Below are 24165 nucleotides of genomic sequence, written 5' to 3' on the forward strand. Positions count from 1 at the left end.
GCCAGTTCAGGCATTCCGCTTTCCGGTGTCCAGTCTGCTTACAATAATTGCACTAGTCACAGTTCGTGTTAAGGTAATATCCTTCAGTGGAATGCCCAGTTGGCCCTGCCTGTGGAGCTCCCCATTCCCTTCTAGGGCCCAGTCCTCTCTCCCGGAACCCTTTGCTGCAAGAGTTGTAAGCTCTCGGCAGTGCCATAAGCTTGGCTTCAGTCAATTGTCTCTCCAACTTTCATGAAAATATTTTGCAAAGCTAACAAAACCTCAACCAATCCCTTTCCTTCCCATCCAATCATTACAGCCTCAATCCCTTCCACCACCTTGGGTTGCAATGCCATGACAACTTGTGCCACTATCACTTGCGGTAGTTGTGGCATCCACAATCCCACAGTGTTCAAAACATGGCTTTAGGCGGTCAAGGAACTGCACCAGGTGTTCTCCCTTCAACCGTTGCACGAGTTCTTATGGGGACAGATCAAGAATAGAGTACCAGTCTTAGGTCAGGTTGCCACTGACTCTTCGGCTGGCCAATTTGCATGCACCTTGAGTAATGTGAATGTGTATTGGGGGGTGGGAGGGTAACACTGCACACAACAGCTGGTTTAAATTGACACATGGGGTTATAAGTCCATTATTAATTGAACTTGACCAGGTCCTCTCGAAACTTGGGGAATCTCTGAAGCATGTTAAACAGATCAGTGGCACTCCAGTGACTATGGTACCATCTCCAGTGAGTTGTCTGAGAGGGAATGTACCAGCGCTAGAGGAGTTTGGGAACCCTTTCAATGAGCACGAGGATGGTGTAAATCATTTCAATATATGTGCTCACATTTTAGGGTTAAAGGGGCCTTCCAAAGCTGTTCTGGGGGTAGGTGGGTGGGTGGTTGGGAGGAATCGATGCAGTCGATTCGCTAGTGGGTGGGTTTATTTAGTATGGCCAGATCTTAAGTGTGCAATAGATCTTCGGGCTTTCATTCGGTGGTGGTTCTCCTTGGAGGATGCGATATCGTTTGTGAAAAATGAGTGCTCAAACCTAAAGGTTCAAACCCACAAAACTGGGTACAGACTAAACCTGCTCCAGGAGTTTAATTTGAGAGTTTAGTACCCGGGTCTGTTAGGCAGAATTATATGCAGTACCCTTTGGGAACACCACACACAATTAAGACAAGTGACAGTACAATTTCACTTTTGGTACAAGCCTGTACTACACAGTTAAAGTGGTAGCAGTAGCAGAGCAGCCAGACTTAAGAGTAAGTGAGCAGTATCAAATAGTTACACAAAGAAGAACAAGTTACTTTCTTACCTGGTAACGTTCTTTCGATGGGATGGTCCGACGACGTATTCCATATCAATGACATGTAATCACCACAGCTGTGCTGCTTCGGAAACTTTTTCGGCGTCTGCGTCCTGCGTCGATGACGTCGATGCGCCGCCGTCGAGGACCTCCTCCGACGTCCGACGTCATCCGATGTGATAAGTAGGACGCACGATGCCAGTAGCCTCAGTTGTAGTTTTTTCCCCCAGAACGTGTGACATTAGTCAACTGCCAGTCCGACACAAAGCCTTGCGGAACGTAAGCTGCAATCGCAACAGAAATTCTGCAGCGGGGAAGGCAGGGTGGGAGCGATATGGAATACGTCGTCGGACCATCCCATCGAAAGAACGTTACCAGGTAAGAAAGTAACTTGTTCTTCGAGGGGATTGGGTCCTCCGACGTATTCCATATCAATGACAGACTCCCAAAGCAGTACCAAATCAAGGAGGAGGGAAAGAATTTAGAAACAAAATTTAGAATAGCCAATCAAATAGCAGAGCAAAGGACCGCCTTGCCAAAGGCCAGATCCTGCCCTCTGATGGAATCGAGGGAATAATGCCGTACAAATGTATGTACTGAAGCCCAGGTGGCAGCATCACAGATGTTGCGAATAGGAACACCCCTCTGCAGGGCAGTAGATGCAGCCACGCCCCTGGTAGAATGGGCCCGCAAGCCAGCCGGTGGGTCCTTACCCGCCAAGCGGTAACACTCCGAGATGGCCAAAATAATCCAGCGTGACAAAGTCTGTTTCGTCACAGCTTGCCCCAAGCGCTTACCAGCGTAACCAATAAAGAGTTGATCGTCCACTCTGACCCGGGACATGCGAGAAACATAAAAGCTCAAAGCTCTCCTAGGATCAAGCCTATGGAGCCTCTCCTCTTCCTTACCAGGATGCGGAGGAGGATAGAAAGCCGGAAGAACAATCTTCTGGGCCAAATGAAATTCCGTCACTACCTTTGGAAGAAAAGAAGGACGAACGCGAAGGACAACCCTGTCCTTGTGAAATACAGTGAAGGGTGGCTAAACAGAAAGTGCCTGTAACTCACTCACTCTGCGAGCGGAAGTAACCGCAACTAGAAACGCAGTTTTCAAAGTCAACAGTCTCAAAGGGCAAGAATGTAAAGGCTCAAACGGAGCACCCATAAGAAACCTAACAAGGTATAAATCCCAACCGGGCACCAGGAAAGGCGACGGAGGGAACACATTAGTGAGCCCTTTCAGAAACTGTGAAATTAAAGGGATTTTAAAGTAAGAACATTCTTCAGATGAGCGCTTAAAGATGGACAGCGCCGCCAGGTAACCTTTAATGGTACCCACTTGCAAGCCCCTGTGGGCCAAAGAAAGCAAAAAGGACAGAACCATGGGGATGTCACATGCAAAAGGATCCACATTCTGAACTCTGCACCAGTCGCAGAACTTACGCCAACGGCAACGGTACAGAGACTTAGTTGCGGGCCTACGGGCCGAAAGCAACACCTCCATCACGTCTTCAGGGAGGTCCCAATCCTTATACCTCAACCTTTCAGAAGCCAAGCGTGAAGGTTGAGGGATCCGACCTCTGGATGGAGAACCTGACCCCCCTCCCGTGAGAGCAGATCGTCTCGGTAGGGAAGACGACGTGGAGGGCAGATGGACAAGTCGAGAAGGTCCGGGTACCACGTCCTCCGAGCCCACGCCGGAGCAATGAGGATCATCCGGGAACCGAACTTCCGCAACCTCCGCAGCACTTGCGGGATGACGGGGACTGGAGGAAACGCGTACAGCAGCGGGAACGACCACTCCACCACAAACGCGTCGCCTAAGGCTCCTTTCGGAGGAAATTCCCGCGAGCAAAACCTCTCGCACTTCCGGTTGACACTGGAGGCGAAGAGATCCACTTGAGGGGTCCCCCAAAGGGCGAAGATCTCCAGGAGAATCTCCTGAGCCAACTCCCACTCGTGAGAGATCGCGCTCTGCCTGCTCAGAGCGTCCGCCGTCACGTTTTCGTCTCCGGCCAGATGAACTGCCGAGATCGAAACTTCCTGCCGGATGGCCCAGAACTCGAGCTGCATCGCCTCCCTGCACAGAGGAAGTGACCCTGCCCCCCCCTTTTTGTTGAGGTAGTGCATGGCCACAGTGTTGTCCGTCATGATCAGGACAGCCTTTCCTCGCACAGTCGGCAGAAAAGCCTTCAGGGCTAGCCTGACGGCCCTCAGCTCCAACAGATTGATATGGAGTCTGGACTCCGACGGAGACCAACGACCGCTGACTGTCAGCCCGTTGGCATGAGCTCCCCATCCCGTGAGGGATGCATCCGTCACGATCGTCACCTCCGGCCAGGGTAGCCAAAACGGAGCCCCCTTCATCAAGTTGCCTTCGACAGCCCACCACAGAAGGTCCCGGGCGACCGAGGGCGGCACCTGAACCGGGTCCGACATCCTGCCGGAGGACTGCGACCATTGCGTCTTGAGTGCCCACTGCAAAGATCTCATCCGCAGGCGAGCCTCTGGCACCAGAAGAATGCAGGATGCCATGAGGCCGAGCAACCTCAAGAACTCGAACGCCGGGAGCGTCTGGGCATGCTGAAACTTGTGCACCATCTGCTGAATGTGAAGAGCCCTCACCTGGGGAGGAAAACACTGCCCCAGGGAAGTGTCGAGCACTGCTCCGATGTACTGGAGCCTCTGTGTTGGCGTCAAATGGGACTTCTTTAAATTGAGGGAGAAGCCCAGCCTGTGAAGGGAGTGGCAGGCGACGGACAGATGATCCAGGACTTGCTCGGGAGAGCTCCCCCTGATCAACCAATCGTCCAGGTAGGGGTAGACGTGAAACCCCCCTTGCCTGAGATGCGCTGCCACCACCACCATGAGCTTGGTGAAAACCCTCGGGGCGGAGGTCAAACCGAACGGCAGGACCCGAAACTGAAAGTGCGAGTCGCCAACCGCGAACCTCAGGTACTTCTTGTGCTTGGGATGGATCGGCACATGGAAGTAAGCATCCTTGAGGTCGAGTGACACCAACCAGTCCTGAAGCTGAAGGGCCTGGAGGACTTGAGAGAGAGTAACCATCTTGAACTTGTCCTTCCTGAGGAGTTTGTTCAAACCGCGCAAGTCCATGATGGGTCTCAAACCCCCGTCTTTCTTCGAAACCAAAAAATAAGGGGAATACCATCCCTTGTTCCTCTCCGCTACAGGCACCAGTTCTATGGCGCCTTTCTCCAGCAGGGCTTGAATTTCCTGCGCAAGGAGCGGATCCGGACTCTTCAAAGAGAGGTTCCCCGGTGGATTGTCGCGAGGCCTGTGCCGAAAGGGAAGACAGTAGCCGTGGGAAATGATCTCCAGAACCCACACATCTGAAGTAATGGCACGCCACTCTACAAGATGCTGCGCCAGCCTTCCCCCAACCGGCGAACCATGGTACATGGCCTCATGACTGAGCAGGAGCGGCTGCGGCGTTACCTGAGGGCAAAGAGGCAACTGCCCGAGCGGCCTTGGCACCACGGGTACCTTGTCGTCCACCTCTGGTACCCCTGCGTTGGCCCCTTTGACTGCCAGCTCCTCTCGCTCTACCAAAGGACGAGTAATAGCGAAAGGAGCCACCCCTCCACTGCTGTCCCCTAGGACGAAAAAGCGGAGGTTGGCGAACTGCAGCGCCCAACGACTTCGCTGCAGCTTTTGAGGTCTGCAACCTCTCAAGGCTCTCGTCAGCCTTGCTGCCAAAAAGATGTTCACCATCAAAGGGCATGTTGAGGAGCCGGGACTGCACATCAGGAGCAAACCCCGACTTCCGCAACCACGCAAACCTGCGTATCACGGTGCTCGCCGCCATGGACCTACTGACGCATTCAGCCAAGTCCAAACCCGACTGAACGGACTCACACATGGCATCCTTACCATCCTGGACCATAGCAAGGAAACCATCCCGTTCGACCCCTTCGGGAATATGTTCAGCCGCTAACGCAACACAGTTCCACAGAGTGTGCGTGAAACGCGACAAGGCACAAACGGAGTTGGCCGCCTGAAGCGCCATACCACCAGAAGAAAACACCTTCTTCGCCCAGCCATCAAAACGTTTGTCGTCCCTATCAGGAGGGATGGTAGGGTACGACGCCTGCTTTGCCGGGGCCGTGGCCGCCTGCACCACCAAACTTTCCGGAGTGGGGTGCCTGGTCAAGTAGCAGGGGTCGCCACTGGCTGGACGGTATTTTCGCGACAAGGATCTGCCCACTGCCGGGAGACTCTCCGGAGCAGTCCAAGCCGCCGCCACCCTACGCTGTAAAGCCATATGGAACGGCAGTACCGGGTCAGTTGGGGGACCAACATCAAGGATGTCCGTCAGACCATCCTGCACAAACTCACCTGGGGGAGCAGACCATCCCAGATACTCAGACACCCTAGCCATAAGGCGCCGGTATGAGGAATCGGCATGGGAGCCAGGCTCAGGCCGACCAAATTCCACCTCCGGAGAGGTGTCCAGTCCACTGGCATCATGCAGCGACCGCCTCAAATCGTCAAATTGACTATGGCCCGAGACAATGTCATCCGGCACCTGACTAGGAACCAGGCCATCCGAATCCTCATCCGCCTCCGAAATATAATCCAAGTGGTGGAAAGGCACCCGAGAGTGCCTGCTCTTAACCAGAGCCTTCCTAGGGGGAACACCCGAGACACGGGGCACCTCCGACACGAAAGGCGTCGATGGCGTCGAGCGAATCGGCGCCGACGTCGAGAAAACCGGCAACGGCGCCGAGAGGATCGGCGTCGACGTCGAGGAAATCGGCGTCGACGTCAGATGCAGCGCCTCCAGTATCGGCGGCGTCGACACAGCCCTCGAAGCCGGAGCTCCGAGCGTGTCCCTCGACGACCTGACCGTCGACGGCTTCGACGACTTCCTCGGAGCCGGAGCCTCGAGAAAGCCTGTCGACGCCCTCGACGCCTCAGACGTCGATGTCTTCCTCGAAGACATCACAGGTGCACACGGTCTCGATCGCGTCGAGGACCGGGACCTGGAACGGGTACGGCGAGAACGAGCCCCCTTGTCCGAACGGGACCTCTCCCGTGACTCGCGCCGACCACTCTTGCGAGCGGTGGCTCTCGACCTCTCACGGCCGACCCCACTCGGGGGCGCGGACGGTTGAGTACCCTGCGACTCAAGAATCGCCAACATCTTCTTCCCGAAGGAAGCCCATTCCTCCGGCGACGCACGGCTGGTGGGGAAACCGACGTGCCGGGCAGAGTCCTCTGAAGAGGACCTGGAAGGCGACCGGTGTCGGCGCTTCCGAGAATGCCTCGAAGAGGCCGAAGAGTGGCGAGACCGACTCCTAGAAGAAGACCGACGAGACTTCCGACGATGACGCGGAGAGTCACCCCTCGAATCATCCGTCGAAAGCCCCGCCGACTTCGACTTCCGGGGCTTGGACACCCGACCTACCGACAATTTCTTCTTACGTTCGCGTAAGGCCTTGGACGTGAGCGACAGGCAGTCGACACAGTCATCCGTGTCGTGGGCCTCCCCGAGGCACCAGAGGCAGGCATCGTGCGAGTCAGTCACCGACATCTTGGACCCACACTCCCCGCACTTCTTGAAGCCCGGACGCGGGGTTGAAGACGAAGTGGAAGACATCGTCGAAGGAACAATTCACAAACGAACAGGTTCGAAGAACCGGAAAGAACAGAACTCTAATGAGTCGAGGCTAGAACCGAGAAACACGAAGCAACACGTTCGCGGAAAAAACGGAACTGAGGCTACTGGCGTCGTGCGTCCTACTTATCACATCGGATGACGTCGGACGTCGGAGGAGGTCCTCGACGGCGGCGCATCGACGTCATCGACGCAGGACGCAGACGCCGAAAAAGTTTCCGAAGCAGCACAGCTGTGGTGATTACATGTCATTGATATGGAATACGTCGGAGGACCCAATCCCCTCGAACAGCAATTACTATGATTCAGGCAAACACTGACTCTAGGTTTCTAAGTAAAAGAATATATATTTACTCAACAGTTGTATAACATTTCACTATTCTCAGCAAGTTAAAATCACAATCAAATACACCACACCACTTCCCTTAAATTCCAGTGAAGCTCACGAAATGAATTGGGAGCAAAATGGCACTCCAGCAATTTAAAAAGGGAGGGAAAGACAAAGTTATCAGAAATTAGGCAAACCAACAAGTACGTACTCGGGGCAATTGAACAAGAGAAACTGCAGTGAGGAGATCAGCTAGAAAACGCTTAGGGCCAAAGTCAATGGGTCAGAAGTCTTTTGCTCAAGATCCACACAGTTCAGGGTAGTTTGCGGTAAAGTTCGTGGCACAGATTCCAGACGAGGTTGGTTGGTAGAAACGTTAGTTAAAAGAGAAGAGAAGGACAAGCCCTCGGATTGGCAAAAGATTTAAAACACTTTTACCTCGGTTGACCAAAACGGCCAACCGGATTTGCATAGTACCTTAAACCGGAGAGGGAGCTGTAGCTGAGGCAGACGTTCCTGGTGGTTCCTGCAGGCTCACGGTTCCTGAAGCTACTGTCAGACAAGTAGGAGAGTCCTGCGCCACCCAGGGAAGAAACCAGCAGCGAGCAAAACAAATAAAAGGTGTGCTCCTTAAAACCCAAGCAGGGTCTGACCTTCCTGGCTATCCGGCCCACTGTAGCTCTGTACAGTTAATTCGACCAGAGGAGGGGTCCTGGCTTGTATTTTGGGTGAACTGGTTGGTCCCACCAGCTCAAGGGAAGAAGTTTCCTGGAGGATCTTCTCTGTCGTCAGATTCGGGAGATTCGCACCTGCCTCAGGGCTTCACCGTGCGGTTCAGTCGTAGGGGTCCTCTTCTTCCAGTTCCTCGTTGGTTCTTTCGTTCCAGTGGAGACTCACTTTCCATTCCAAGAGACCTGCCTTTTATGCAGTCCCCCCCCACCCCCCCCCCCCCCGATTCATTCAGCCTGGCTGTCAATCACAGCAGGGTGCCTGTCCTGGCAAGGACTGCCCCCAGCCAAACAAACAGGAGTGCGACTTGGGTTACCAAGGGAACCCATGGCAGGGGTCCTAAGACCCTCCCTCACATCCTGCCTACCCAGACTTTCAGGTGCCTTAAGAAGGGCTTCTGTGCAGAAGCCCGCGAAAAGACAGCGAACAAAGGAATCATCCCAGGTTTGGCGCGCAGAGAAACACGAGAAAGACTAAAAGAAATGGCAAATAAACCCAGCTGGAGCCAAAATAAAATGTATTTGGTCAAGCAGGTTTAGTTTCGAGGCTAATATAATAGCCTAAAACAATACCACGTAATCGTGGTAGAAAAGTTAGGGTAGTTATCACTGCCACCAGCCAAGTCTTGATGTTAAGGGACTTAAACAAGGCTCCAAGAGGTACAGACAAAAAGGGATAAGAATTAACCCTTTCCAATACTCCATGTAAGATGGGGTGTACTGGATCTGTGGTTTAAAGAGACTAGATAAAGTTAATGGCAACTTTACATGTTTCTGGGGGACAGTAGTCAGCCCCAGAAAAATTGAGTGAGTGAAAGTCTAAAAGACAACCCTGTGTCACTGCACTGAAGGTGCTGTAGAACAAAAAAGTGGTGCTCGTGGAGTAGATGAGGCTCCAGAGCCCAAGAACACAACATGGTAAAAACACATGGCAAAACAGAGTGGGAAAAAGGCTCACTCTTACCAGGTGAAAAAAATAAATCCTAGAAATCCAGCAAAGCTGCTGAGGGACATTATCTTAGGGAAATCAGCCATTTATGAGAATCCTCCCTAACCGAGTCAGTTATTCTTAGTGGATTCTGTATACAAATTGAGATTGCTGTCCCACTGGAATTGGTGCACATATGACCTAGGTTAGATACCCTGTCCAGGTCAAATGTGCCTTTCTGAGGGGAATGTCTAGGTAACTCAGTTCATATTCATGCTGTTGCTCGAGGTACTTGCATGTTTTTGGCGAGTAGGACGTAAACCTGAAGCGTGCTGGATTTCCTTTAGGAGGAAGTGGTACTTGTCTAGATCGCCCTGAACCCATTATCAGGGGGTAGAGACTGGTATAGCTTATTATGGGTCTAGGTCCGTACCTAACCAAGTCTGCATCAGGACATCAAGTCCTGTTGTTGGCAGCGTGGGTACGGCTCATGGACATTACTGATCTGCCATGCCTAATCGGGGGGCACAGGCGTCACCTGCGCCCTCAGTTCCTCCCCAGTAGACATTTCAGGTGGCACCCTCAGGTGTCGTCAGATTCAGATAACTGTTTTTTGAAGCCCCCCCTGTTCATTCTACCCACTATGCAGAGTGATGCTCAGTTCTTCAGTGAAATGGGTAGGTGAGGTTCGAAGACAAGAAAATTGTTGGAAATCTAGCCGTTTACAGCTCCCGTGCTAGGAAAGAGGGCAATGTAACGTGGGGGTTGCAACTTGCATTACACATAGGTTTCAAGTGACAAAAGGTGGGGTCAAGACAGTCACAGGGTTCTTTCATCCAACTGTTTCCTCCGCACATAAACATAACTCATTCATCTTTGTCCCTACCAGTCTTGTACTACTCAGACCACTCATTTTCTTAAGTAGTAAGCATGGATGCACTGCTTGCGAACTGAGGTGGCCAACTGCTTTTGCTCTTTTATTTCAGATAGTCAGTTTAGGCAGGGAACCTTCCCTCTTATTGTTTCTAGATTATATTTTGCATTCAAATACTCTGACCAATTTTGAGCAACCCAATACATAATACCACAACACATTGCGGCAGTTAGCTGTGTTCATCAACACATTTCCAATTGGTTGGTTCTTCCGAGTCTGCCTGCCTCGAGTCATCCGGGTGGTCCGGTCGGGTCTCCCTCTGAGGAAATCATCCTTGCTGGGCCCAGAACAATGGGAAGAGCACCCGGTGGCCCAAGTACAGCCGCAGCAGAGCAGCGGGGTCCAAAGTCTAAACGGCACCCGATTGAAGTGGAAAATAACAGCCACTGACTATGCTGGTGGATCAATGAACCAGTTTATTAGCGAAAGCAGTAAGCAGACAAACATTCAATGTTAAGACAATACAGCAGCACAAACACCTCTCCGTCCTCCCTTATACCTGAAAGAATACAGGAGTCTCAATGGAAATGGGGTGGTCTACATTTGGCACGCTTACACCTTGCTCTTTTTTATTCCAGCTGTATTCAGCCATGCTGGTTAGTTTTATCTACAAAGGGCGGAACAGGGGAAAGCAAGTCTTAAAGGGTGCCTGTACTCCCTAATACATCTCACTTGCTCTGAAGCAGGCCAGAGCCAATGGAACATAACTTCCGCTGGGTAGGGTCACTTTGAACCGAAAGCACGAGTGAGAAAGTGCCAAACAGGATATGCATCAGAAGCATGAACAAGTGAAATTGAACATTCTTTCATAGTATGCATGTATATTTATGAAGCGCAATAAAACCAAGGCCCGAAGACATCTGGGCGCTGACAGGGAGACTAGACAGGACGGCAAGGATTAGACCCTAAAATGAGAGGGCTTCAGTGCCTTCCGAAAACACAAATGCTCCGGGATCTCTCAAACGGACTGAGGGAGGGAATTCCACAAGGAGGGAACCAGGACAGAGAGCAACCCTCAGATCTGGTTTTACAGAAACAGGAGGATCACCAAGAGATTCCTTGACGCAGAGCATAGCCTACGAGAAGGCACATATGCTTTGAGTTTAGACTGCTGGAAGACCGGACCAGCCGAGTGGACAGCTTGATGTACAATACACAAGACCTTGAAGACAATCCGGTTTTTAACCAGAAGCCAATGAAGTTTGGCCAAAAGATTAGCCAAGTGAGTGACCTTAGGGGCACCCAGTGCCAACCGTGCTGCTGCATTTTGAAGAAACTGGAGTATGTGAATCAAAAAATCTGGTTGTCCAAGATAGATTCCATAAGAGCCCATAATGGAAGCCGTGACAACCGTAGCTTGAGAGGGAGGGGGGAAAAAAGGCAAAACTCTCCAATATTTTTAACATCAAGAATCCAGCATTACAAACCAAAGTAATCTGGGCCTCGCACAGTCCTGAGGGAAGAAGTTTAATCCCTAGACTTGCAACACTGGAGAATCAGGAGAGAGTCAAAAGAATCCAGCCAGAAGTCAGAGTTCAAGACGGCGCAGGGGTCAGTCGTGCCAGTCACAAGGACCTCAGTCTTCCCACCTTTGAGTTTGACAGTTTGCCGCAATCCAGGTCCCTATCCCCGCAAGGCACTCCCTAAACTTAGAGTGAGGATCAGAGGCTGGGGATGCGAGGCAGAAAACTAGATGAGTATCGTCCGCAAAAGTATAGAACCGAATACCGTAGGAGACTGGATCAGCAAGGGGGCGCAGATAAAGATGAAAAAGGAGAGAGTACCCCCGAGGGACACAAGAGACCAAGGTGGCAGTGGACACTAATGTGAATAGAGAAACAGTCTGACGTTCCGATAAGGAGATTAAGCAGGCCAAAGGAGCCCCTGACACCCCAATCTGTTCCAGTGGTTGGACGAAGATGAAATTGATTGATATTTTATTTCTATCGCGCTCGTACACAAGTGTTTCAGAGCGCGACAAGGGAGGGGAACAGGGGAGAACAAAACAGCGATCTTACTAGGCCCAGTGACATTGGGAACGTGCAAGTGCATGGGAGAGGGGGGAGGGGAAAAGTGCATGGAAGGGGGAGAGGTGGAAAGTGCGAAGCAGAGGAGAAACAGATAAATAACCATAAATAAATAATAAAGGCAACAAAGTGGTAATGCAGCCAGCAATTTGCAAGTGCTAGGTTTAAGGCAGCAGACAGGGTAGGTCTGATAAGTGCAGGAACAACAAGGGGGGGCTGTATGGGTACAGATACAGACCCCAGTGCAAGGGGTGGCCCGGAGGCAGTGCTGGAGGGTGGCAGGATGAGCAGGTACCTGGGCCCAAAAGACAGGACCAGGTGCACGGTGCCAAGAGAGAACAGATCAGCAGGAGAGAGGGGGAGCGAAGGCAGAAGAAAAGAGGAAGGTCTTGTGGTGCTTCCGGAACCGGAGATGGTTCTCCTCAAGTTTTAGAGTGGCAGGGAGGCTGTTCCAGAGGGAGGCCCCAGCCGAAGACAGATCTACCCCCAGCTTGTTTCGTACAAAAACGACTGACCCTGAGTGAGTTGGAGGTAGAGAAGCGAAGAGCTCGAGAGGGGAGGTATTTGCGGAGGGATAGCTGAAGGTATTTTGGACCCAGGCCCCGGAAAGCCTTCTGGACAATGCAGAGGGTTTTGAATTTAATCCTTGCATCCACTGGGAGCCAGTGGAGAGATTTTAGAGCTGAGAGATACGATCCCAGGGCTTGAGGCCAAGGACAAGTCTCGCAGTCCTGTTCTGGATTAGTTGCAGAGGGCGGAGAGTAGAGGCAGGTAGATTAAGATAGAGGCTGTTACAATAGTCCAAGCTAGAGAGAACCAGAGCTTGAGATACCATGAGCTTCTGGGGGAAGGAGAGGAAAGGCAGAGTACCTCTGAGGAGGTGCAGTCGGAAATTTGACTTTAGAGACCTCAGATGTGGGTGGAGAAGGAAAGGGTGGAGTCAAAGATGACCCCGAGGTTCTTAGCCTCGCAGGTGGGGGTAGGAGGAGGGCCAGTAAATTGATACATTGTATCAAAAGCCGCGGAGAGGTCAAGGAGAATAAGGACTCCAACCTCTTCCCGGTCTTGCATCAGTGCTAGGTCATCGAGAACTGAGATCTTAATTTACTGGGTTTCCATTTGTTGCTTAAAACCCGCTTGGAATGAGTGCAGGTGACAGTTTCCAGGAATCGAGAAAGCTGTGGGGGGACAATGATTTCCATAAGCTTCAGGAGTACAGGCAGCAAAGAAATAGGGCAGTAGTTTTCCGGAAGTGCCGGTAAGTAGAGGATTTTTCAAGGTGGGAGAAGAAAAGTTACTTACCAACTGGTAACGTTCTTTCGATTGGATGTTCCTCGAACTTGTTCTTCAAATGGATTGTGTCCTCCAACGTATTCCACATCTTTGACAGACTCCCAAAGCAGTAACAGAAAATGGGAGGGAAAAGGAGTACCCAATCAGAAGGCGGAATAAAGAATGGCCTTACCAAAGGCGATATCTTGACTATGGATCGTTTCCAGGGAGTAATGTTTAACAAAGTTGTGGATAGAACCCCATGTGGCTGCATCACAAATATTTCTAATAGGAATACCCCGTTGAAGGCTGTGGAAGAAGCCACGCCCCTAGTGGAATGAGCTTGCAACCCTTCAGGAGGGTCCTTACCAGTCAATCGGTAACTCAGTAATGGGGAGAATAATCCACCTGGACAAGGTCTGTTTGGTAACAGCCTGGTCCAATCGGTGTCCAGCATAGCCCACAAAGAGTTTAGTCTACTCGGACCCTGGACATCCTAGAAATATAAAAGCTCAGAGCTCTCCTAGGATCCAACCTATGGAGTCGCTCCTCTTCCTTACCAGGAGGAGGATAGAAAGAAGGAAGAACCATTTTCTGGCTCAAATGAAATTCAGATACTACTTTAGGTAGAAAGGAATGATGTACCCTTAGTACAACCCTGTCCTTGTGGAACACAGTAAAGGGCGGCTTAGATGAAAGTGGCTGCAATTCACACTCTGCGGAAGTAACTGCAACCAAGAACAGTCTTGAAGGACAATAATCTCAAAGGACAAGAATGCAAAGGTTCAAATGAGCACCCATTAGAAATTTCAAAACCAAATTCAAATCCCAAACCGGCACCTAAGAAGGGGACGGCGGGAAACACATTAATCAGTCCTTTAAGAAATCAAAAGGAATCTTGAAGTAGGAACATTCTTCAGACGACTGCTTAAATCAGCGCCGCAGAGTAACCTTTAATGGTAACTACTTGAAGGCCCCTGTGGGCCAAAGAAAGTAAAAAAGACAAAACCATTGGAATGGAACACTGATAAGGATCAACATTTTATACTCTGCACCAGTCACAAAACTTACAGCAACAGTGCAGGAATTTTGTTGCTGGCCTTCTGGCCAAAAGCAACACCTCCATTACATCATCCGGGAGGTCCCAATCCGTATATCTCAACCTTTCAGATACCAAGCGTTAAGGTTGAGAGTCCTGACCTCTGGATGGAGAACCTGACCACCCCCCCACCCCACCATTCGCGAGAGCAGATCTCAGTAGGGAAGACAGAGTGGAGAGCAGATGGACATTTCTAGGTGGTCTGGGTAACACTGTTCTCCTGGCCCAAACCAGAGCATGAGGATCATGTGGGATCCGAACCTCCGTAACACTTGAGGAATGACGGGGACTGGAGGAAACATGTACCAGCAGTGGGAATGACCAATCTACTACAAATGCGTCTCCCAAGGCTTCTCTTGGAGGAAATTCCCTTGAGCAGAATCTCTCACACTTCTCGGTTGGCACTGGTGGTGAAGAGATCCACTTGTGGGGTTCCCCAAAGGGTGAAGATCTCCAGAAGGACTTCTGAGCCAACTCCCACTCGTGAGATCGTGCTCTGCCTGCTCAGAGTGTCCGCCATCGCATTTGTCTCCGGCCAGATGAACTGCCGAGAGTGAAATTCCTTGCTGGATGGCCCAGAACCAGAGCTGCATTGCCTCTCTGCACAACAGGAGTGATGCTACACCCCCTTTTTGTTGTTGAGGTAATGCATGGCCACTGTTGTCCGTCATGATCAGGACACTCTTCCCCCGCACAGACGTCAGAAAAGCCTTCAGGGCTAGCCTGATGGCCCTCAGCTCTAACAGGCTGATGTGGAGTTTGAACTCCGACAGAGAACGACCGCTGGCGGTCAAGTCGTCTGCATGAGCCCCACCATCCTGTGAGGGAAGCATCCGTCACTACAGTCACCTCTGGCCATGGTTGCCAAAAAGGCTCCCCCTTCATCAGGTTCCTCTCGTTGGCCCACCACAGAATGTCCTGGGAGACCGAGAGTGGAATCTGAACGGGAACCGACATCTTCTTGCCCGAGAACTGCGACTACTGCATCTTGAGGACCCACTGCAGGGATCTCATTCTCAGCCTGGCACCAGAAAAATGCAGGATGCCATGAGGCCAAGCAAGCTTAAGAATTTGAAAGCCGGGAGACTCTGGGCATGTTGAAACTTTTCCACCATTTGAGAAATGTGATAAGCCCTTACCTTGGGAGGAGAGCACTTCTCCAAGGAAGTGTCCACCACAGCCCCGATGTACTGGAGCTGTTGGGAAGGGGTCAGATGCGACTTCTTGAAATTGTGGGAGAAGCCCAGCTTGTGGAGGGAGCGGCAGGTGAGAGGAGATGATCCAACGCTTGTTCGGGAGAACATGCCCGGATCAGCCAGTTGTCCAGGTAGGGGTAGATGTGAATCCTCCACCCCCCGCCCCTCAGGTACGCTGCCACCACCATCAGCAGCAGCTTGGTGAAGACCCTCGGGCGGAGGTCAATCTGAATGGCAGGACCCAAAACTAGTGCGAGTTGCCCGCAGCAAACCTCAGGTACTTCCTGTGCTTTGGATGAATTGGCACATGAAAGTAAGCATCCTGAAGCTCCAGACACCAACCAATCCTGGAGGACTTGAGAAAGTGACCATCTTGAACTTGTCCTTCCTGGGAAGTTTGTTCAACCAATGTAAGTCCAGGATGGGTCTCCATCCCCAGTCTTTCTTTGGAATAAAAAAAATAGGGAATACCATCCTTTGTTACTCTCCGCTACAGGCACCAGTTCTATAGCGCCTTTCTCTAGCCGGGTCAAGATTTCCTGCACAAGGAGCAGATCTAGAAGATTCAAAGATTCCCTGGAGGATTGTCGTGAGGCCGCTGTAGGAAGGGAAGGCAGTAGCCGTGGGCTATTGTATCTAGTACGCACATATCCGAAGTAATGGCTCGCCACTCTTGGAGATGAGACAGTCTGCCCCCAACCGGCTAACCATGGGATATGGCCTCATAACTGTTTTGGAGCGGCAGCGCCTGAAGGTAAAGAGGCCGCTGCCCCAGTGGCCTTGGCACCTCCATTTCCCCGACCACCACAGGTACTTTCTGCGGACCCCTTCGACTGACGGCTCCTCTCATTCTACCAAATTAGTAAAGAACCTCCCCTCCACTGCTGTCCCCTAGGACGAAAAGGCAGAGGTTGACGCACAGCTGCGTTTAAAGATTTTGCCGCAGCTTTTGAGGTCTGCAACCTCTCAAGGCTCGTCAGCCTTGCTGCCAAACAAATGCCCGCCTTCAAAGGGCATGTTCAAAAGACAGGCTTGCACATCCATGGCAAAACCAGACTTCCGCAACCACGCAAGCCTGCATATAACGGTGCTCGCAGCCATGGACCGGCTCACATGGTCGGCCGTGTCCAAACCAGACTGAAGGGATTCACACATGGCATCCTTGTCATACACAAGAGCAAGGAAACCATCCTTTCCCTCCCCTTCGGGAATATGCTCAGCCGCAAGAGAAACAATTCCACAGTGTGTGTGAAAATCTTGCCAAGGCACAAGTGGAGTTGGCTGATTTCAACGCCATACTCCCCGCAGAAAACACCTTGCATGCCCAACTGTCAAAGCGTTTGTCGTCCCTATCCGGAGGGATGGTAGGGTATGCCACCTGCCTCGAGGTGGCCGTAGCAGCCTGAACCACCAAACTCTCAGGAGTGGGGCGAGAAGATAAGTGGCTGGGGTCGCTACTGGAAGGGTGGTATTTTTTGGTCAATGATTTGTTAACATCCAGAAGAGATTCCGGTGACTGCCAAGCAGCCGCCATCCTTTTCTGCAAGGTGAAAAGGTAACACCGGGTCAGAGGATGGACCTTGATCTAAAATGTCAGTTTGATCATCTTGCACAAAAGCTTCCGGAGGACTGGACCAGCCCAGATACTCCGTGACCCTGACCCTAGCCATGAGTCTCCTGTAGGATGACTCGGCATGAGCCCCAGGCTCAGGCCTGCCAAATTCCACTTCCGGAGAAGTGGCAAAACCACTGGCATGACGAGTTTGCCTCAACTCTTCCAAATGACTGTCTCCAGAAATGACAGGAGCCTCATCAGGCTCAATAGGGTCCACATCAAAGTCTGACCTTTCCTCCTCCTCAAAGGTCATCCAGAGGGAGGTAAAAACCCTGCCTCGGGACAGAAGAGGGTCTGGAGTCCACCACCGACTTCACAGACTTGGAAGTAGCCTTCCCAGGAGGATCTCAGATGCTACATTTCGCCCAAAAAGCCCTGAAGTCATCGAGAGCGCTGATTGCTTCAGCGTCGACGAGGGCCAATACGAAGGCACTGCTTCAACGTCCTCCGACGGCGCCGATGCCGACTCCCTTAACTGGATTCTGCGGTCTCGCCGAGGACCGAGACCCGGAAGCATGTCTCTTGCGAACATCCTGAGCGGGACCTCAAAGGTTACCAATGAGGATCGTGCCAAGGACCTGAGCCCTAAGGCGTGCGAGCCACAGTTCGAGACTGTTCCTTGCCGCTGAGAAGCGCGGATGGAACTGTACCCTGCGATTGAAAAATCACCACCATCTGCTCCCTAAAGGCAGCCCATTCCTCCGGAGTGGAGGATTTCGTTGGGCAAGCCACTTTCGAGGCACCATCCTCCGGAGGACGGGGAAGGCGACCAGTGACTGCTTCCTTGAATGCAGAGACGAGGAGGATGAATGGCGGGAAGCACTCTGGACATACACACCCCCCCCCCCCGAGAATCCTTCCGACGCGGAGAGTCCCCCTCGAATCATTGGTGTACATACCCTTGGACTTACTGGGTTTAGCACCCCTACCTACCTGAAGCTTTCCCTTATGCTCCCGCAAGGCTTTAGCAGTCAGCGAGTGGCATTTAGAACATTAGTCGGTGACATGACTCTCGCCCAAGCACCACAAACAAATGCGATGCAGGTCAGTGATCAACATTTTAGACTTGCAATCCTGGCAAGTCTTGAAGCCAGACCGAGGAGTCGAAGAAGACCTCTTCACAAGGTAAAACACGAGGCGTGCTGAGTCTCCGAAGCAAACATGTTTGCGGAAAAAACGGAACTGAGGCTACGGTCGCGGTGCGTCCTATTTATAACATCCGCTGACGTCGCCCTCGACAGAGGTCTTCGAGGGACATCGACCCGACATCGACACAGGACGCCCTCTGCCGAAAAAGTTTCCGAACTACACAGCTGTGGCCATTACACGTCAAAGATGTGGAATACGTTGGATGACACAATCCATTCGAAACATGGCATGTTTAGTGGACCCGGAATAGTACCCTTGTAGAGGAATGCTCTAAGGCAGCTGTAAAGAATGGGGCACATTCTACAGCCACAGCTTGAACCAGATTGAGAGGCAACGGTCTCCAGGGGAGGCTGATACTAGTTGGTTAAGGGCTTTTAATCACAATCTCATCTGTAACAGGTTCAAAAAGAAAAGTGGATATTTGAGTAGCACTCCGAACAAAAGATAACGGGGGCACAGTCCAAAAACTGTCCGTACTGGACTATGGAATTCCTAATCTTATCGATCTTATCATGGAAAAAACCCAGTAATGTGATCACACACTGCCTGCGAGTGGGAAGGATCAATCCTAGGATGAGGAGGCATGGGCAGCTCTTAAGCTATTTTAACAGTTCCCGCGAGGAGCAGGTAGCCGAGGTGATGGGATTTGGCAAAGTAAAGGGATTTGGGCAGTTTAATGGCTTTTGGATATTCATGAAGAACTAGTCTATAGTCCGCACTAGTCTTCGGGTGAAGGATAAAATGCCACTTACATTCGGCCCTTTGGGAAGCCTGCTTGAGGAGCCGGAGTACGCAAGTAAACTACAGAGCGGAAGGCTTTGAGCGGGGTGCACCTGTTCAAGGTGCATTTCAATGACCTGTGCAGTAGTGGTTAATAGCTTTATGGTGCATCTAAAATATAATATAACATGCCTCATGCAAGCAGAATACATGGTTATACAAGATGGAGGGCCACTTCATACATTTATTCTGCATTTAATTTCTCCACACGATTGCAATTTTAAATGCAGAAAAAAACAAGCAGACACTTACTACATGAGAGCCAAACAGCAGATTTTATTGATCAAAGGAAACTACCAATTTTTGATTTTCTACGATTGAAGTAAGAAAACTAAAAGGTTGCAGGCATTTGTGACCCTTCACTAACATTTGCAAAATAAAACATTAAACCATATTCTTAATTGAAGAAAGTGAATTTTAAACTTGATGCAGCCTTGCATCCTTGGGAGTTTCTAAAGTGCATATAAAAGGAATGCAAGATGGTAGCCCAAGCACCATCACCCTTCATCAGGAGATTATCTAGCAAACCCTTCAATTCGGAAACTAACACTGCACTATGAAAAGGAAGAGCTTTCACAAGCAGACAACGTTGGCTGAACTCATGGAGGTATATTTTAGTACTGGCCCGATTAAAGTATCAAACAGCTGGAGATGTTAGGGTTACATATTGAACCGGAGAACTTCCAGCCCTTTAACATAAATCAGCAATACATTCGAGAGGAATGGGGATGCAGAGGTTACGCAAACATCAATAAACGAAACGACTCAGGAAGTTGGCAAAAAGATAACTGAATATCAATTATCTAAAACAGGGATAGCAAGGTCTCCACAAACTTTATATAAAAAAAAGCATATTTGTATACAAAAATCTCGTCATAGGTGACGTACTACCTGCGCATTACTAACATCCTACGTGGCAAACTACAAAAACCTACTAAAGAAGGTGATCGGGTCTAAGGGAACTAAGTATATAATCCATACTCATCTAATGGGCGTGAGAAAGGTGATCAGTTTCTTATCAGGTGGGGCAACCAAGCCCTTCCCTCAAAACAGATCACTATGAACGCCACTAAATACACAACGTCCTATTGCCTACAAAATTATAGGACCCCTGATCATGCGATCCTCCATCAATGGTTGGCTTCTAACATTCATCAGCATCGTTCAGCACGCAGGCAGGCCAAGCGCCCAGGTGCTGGTGAGTTAGTCTTAAACATCTGCTTCCCACCAATTAAATTAGTATCACCTCAGTGGTCGGTTGTCAATTAGGGCCTTTGACCTCATCCTTGGGAGTGTTCTTTTTGGAAGATACAGGGGAGTAGAGGCACGCTCTGTCCTTGTGCGCAAGTGTGACCATCATGCTCGTCCAACTCCTTCTCCCCATGTGACAGAAGACCACGAAATTGGGCTTTCAGTGTATTAAAATGCTATTTTCTAATAGACCTCCGACGTCTTTGTTCTCTCCAAGTTTCTGAACAGGAGTTTCATTCCTTCACAAGATTGCAACTAATTTCTGTTCTGCTCAGCCGAATAAGACCATGGCTTCTTGGCTCATTCAACCTCCCCTTTCAGAAATTCGCGTCCTGATTCATTTGGGATTTCGTTTAAACAGCCATCATAATGTCTTGAATGCAGTTATGGTTTTCTCAATGGGACCCTTGCTTCTAGGATTTCTTTTGGCATGGTTTCCAACATACAGGCATTCTGGGTAAAGTGGCTGAAGGGGGTTACTTCGCTCCTTCTCTACAATATGCATGCTGGGGTGTTCATAGCTGAGGGAGTGGGGCCGCTGGGGGAGAGGTGGCAAGCCTTCTTGGCCTATGCTTTCCAGTTTCACACGTAACATGGTGATGGTGGGTGGGGAGGCAGGGAAGTGGGAAACAACCAGAGACAGTTTCAGTATCCAAACAATCAGATGGTGTTGAGGGCTTTGTAGAGGAACAAGCCTGGTGGGGCATGAAAGGAAAATTCTTTAGAACAGGAACAATATGCTAAAATTTGCGCTGACAGAAATAGATATTCCCACAACATGGAAACAGCCTCAGGGTATGGGGAGTTAAGAAAGAAGGGTCGAGCTGGTGAGGGTAGTGAGAAGAGCACTACCATCTCAATGTGGACGAGATGCTTGTACAATCAGTAATGTCGAGGGATAGGTAGGAAGAGTAGTCTTCCAGGAGGATGGTACCATGTGGTTTTGCCCGCTTTATATGCAATAATTAGATTATGGGTTTATTTAGAAAACCAGACACTGCGTTGAGTTGGAGTCAACAGGCAGAGTATTCAAAGTGCTTCTTCGATAGGCATCCCTCCATTGTGGCTGGGGATTACTCCCATAGGAGGCTGAACACTGTGGGATTGAGTTTAAGGGAGAGCACCAATATCCATGTTTTGTGTGGAAGCAGTAATGGAGGCAATCACTGGCAGATTGGATACTGCTTCACTGGCAAGTTGTCAAAGCATATTGTTGTGCAACACTGTCTTGCCTATCCAGTGATTCTGCTAGTAGTTCCATTTAAAGACTTCATATCATGGGGTAGAAGGGCACAATGTGCACTTGCCACTAGCCATTGGCTAGTTAGGTTTGACTCTTGGGGAGTATAAAATTGTGTGCATGTATAAAATGGAGTTGAGCGACTTATGGCTGGCTAGTAGTACGTTTACACCGATCCCCGGTGGCAGAAATGCGAGGGATGCAGCAGCTGACAGATGCATCGGGAAGGTGGAGGGCCAACGAGGAGAACAGAATGGCAAGGTTTATTTTTGGTAAGTAGGTTTATCCTTATCAATATGGTAGCTGGTTGCACAGATTCAAGTAGAAAGCAAGGCAGATGAACTGGGCTGCTCTAGGTGGCTCAGGAGGGTGGGGGGCTTCTGTAATACTCAGTCTGATGGACCGCCTGGTTTGAGTTGGCTTGGTAGACCCGAAGGTGGTTATGTAGTCTCCATTGCCTTTGTCAGCATGATGCATGCAATGGGGTAGGAGCAATGTAGTTTGCCAAGACATTAGTGCCCAAGTGGTGTCAGAAGTAAATCGAATGTTGTGATGTTTAGTAATGCGACAAGCATTATCAAGGTGAGCGATAATGTGTAGGTGAACAAAAAAGAAAAAACTAAATAGAAAGTCGCCATCTGAAGCTGCTTTTAGGGTTGATTGTAGTCTGGAAGGAATCCATTGTAAGAGGGAAGTGGTCAGGAGTGGATATGGGACAGTTGGAGTCACACTGGACAAATTAAATGATCATTATGTCAAAGGAGAGTTGGGGTTGGTAGATTTGCAATGAGGTCTGCAAGTAGAGCAGAGATTGCATTTGACCACCTGAAAGCAGGCTTTGCTTTAGGGTCTGGCTTTATAAACATTTAATCTAGAAGGGTTTTGCCTTCCAAAGTGATTTTGTGCAACCGAGGATGTTCAAGACCATGCATAATCGTAAGTGGCATATGTTTACAACATGCAACCCCTAAACTGACTGATTGCATCGGTTTCATTGAACAGGGGTGCACATGTCCAGTGTGCAAAATGTGCAATTCAGTTTGCTGGTGCCTGTTCAGTTTGACAGCTCAGAGGGGAAGAATGCTCAATGTTTCTTGCAGCATCCACTGGGTGGAGAGTTGGGAGTGATTTTAAAAGCTAGGCCTAGGTGAACAGGCCAGCAATCGGTAGGAAGCCGACATAGTACCAGGTTGTAGCCCTTTCAGTGGGTGAAGTTGTGAGAATGAGTGGAGCATCTGCTCAACTCTAAATCCAAAACCACCCTGCCTGCTGCGTGAATCTTAAAATATGGGCAAAGCTTTCAAATGACTTTGCTATACCTGGCATTGTGGTCATTCACCATGTGTGGTCAACACACCTACTCTAAAATCCTCTGTACTTATCAAATGCTTCAGCTGTTGCAAGGAGGGGCTCCATCATCTATATTCTAACCACAAGGCTGCTACAGTGCCCCTACACCGCTTTCAACCCAAAATTATCTGACTAAGGAGAGCATTTTCAAATTCCTGTTTCTTCAGTCACCACTTTGTGCAGGGCTGCCACACACCAGGTCACCACCATGGCCTACTTGACTGGACGATATGGATTCCTCAAGGCAGGTTTGGGCCATCCAACGGGAAAGCCTTTATTTGCATGCAGCAGCATTTTGGCACAAATTATTTAAACATGTTTCCTACTGCTAGCTTCTACCCTGCTCCGATACAAAAATCGTTTAGAGTAGCATAAAAAAATTTAAGGGCCTGGTGTATTGTTGCTGTGTGCTGCTTCTTTCAGAGTACGATTCAAGTACAATTTAATTTGAAATGAAATCGGTTTGGGCGGGAGTACTCTCAAAGAGTAGAAGCATCTTCCTACCTTTAATTTTCTCTTCTCAGGATCATGTATGACAGCATGCCTTTCAAGACTTTGCTGCAATTATAAAAAAAGAAAATGCTTAATTCACAATATATAAGCTACCATTTTCCAAAATGTTGAATTCAGGAAAATTGAACTTGCCTTCATTGCAAATGTTTTTCCACATTCAGGGTGTTCACAGACAAAGGGACGCACTTCCTCATGGAATGAGAGCACATGGTTTTGGAGATTAAACAAAGTTGTATACTTCCTTTCACACCCTTCCGTTGGGCATAGATACACCTCCCTCTCCACCAAGTGACTTTTCTGATGTTCCTTTAAGTAGTCCTTGCGTTTGAATTTCTTATCACAAACATCACAAATGTGGTCTTCTAGTAGGGGGAAAAAAACAAAAAAAAACACGTAAACAAAAACAAAAAGGCATAAAAGCAATTTTGAAAGTGCTTCACAATTTTGTGCCGCAAGATTACATTTTGCCAGCGTCATTTAAATTTTCAGCTGTGGACTACTCCGCTAAAAACGGGGTAGTGATGGGAACACATGATTTTAAAGCCAAAGCATGGAAACAGGTTAACCACCAAGCTGCTCTGCCAATGGTGACATTGGAGCAAGGAAAGTGGTCAGTGGCGACAGAGGTAGCTGCAGTACAGCCATTTAGGACAAAATACATGTGTTGGAGCTGTAGCTGAACCTTAGAAGGCGCCCTAGGAGCACACTTTTCCTACAGGGAGAGGAGGTAGCAGTCTGTTGGGTTAATAGGTTGGAAGGTACTTTGAAATGTAATTGAACGCTTCTTTGGTGGGTGACTGTCATGCATCCCGTTGGTGGCAAGG

The 24165-nt window shown here is 49.8% G+C and overlaps 1 protein-coding gene across 1 annotated transcript in view; it reads right to left on the reverse strand.

Annotated features, from left to right (window-relative positions):
- The window catches only part of GTF3A (general transcription factor IIIA), a 152452-nt gene that overhangs the window by 6540 nt on the left and 121747 nt on the right, over window positions 1-24165 (reverse strand). The window contains exons 7-8 of the mRNA XM_069639704.1: window positions 23474-23703; window positions 23333-23386 (exon numbers count right to left, since the gene is read on the reverse strand). Of these exons, the coding sequence (XP_069495805.1) occupies window positions 23333-23386; window positions 23474-23703 (284 nt within the window). The remainder of the gene's footprint in view (window positions 1-23332; window positions 23387-23473; window positions 23704-24165) is intronic.

Source organism: Ambystoma mexicanum, chromosome 7q (assembly GCF_040938575.1).
Source record: "Ambystoma mexicanum isolate Mex_15411 chromosome 7q, UKY_AmexF1_1, whole genome shotgun sequence".
Taxonomy (NCBI): Eukaryota; Metazoa; Chordata; class Amphibia; order Caudata; family Ambystomatidae; genus Ambystoma; species Ambystoma mexicanum.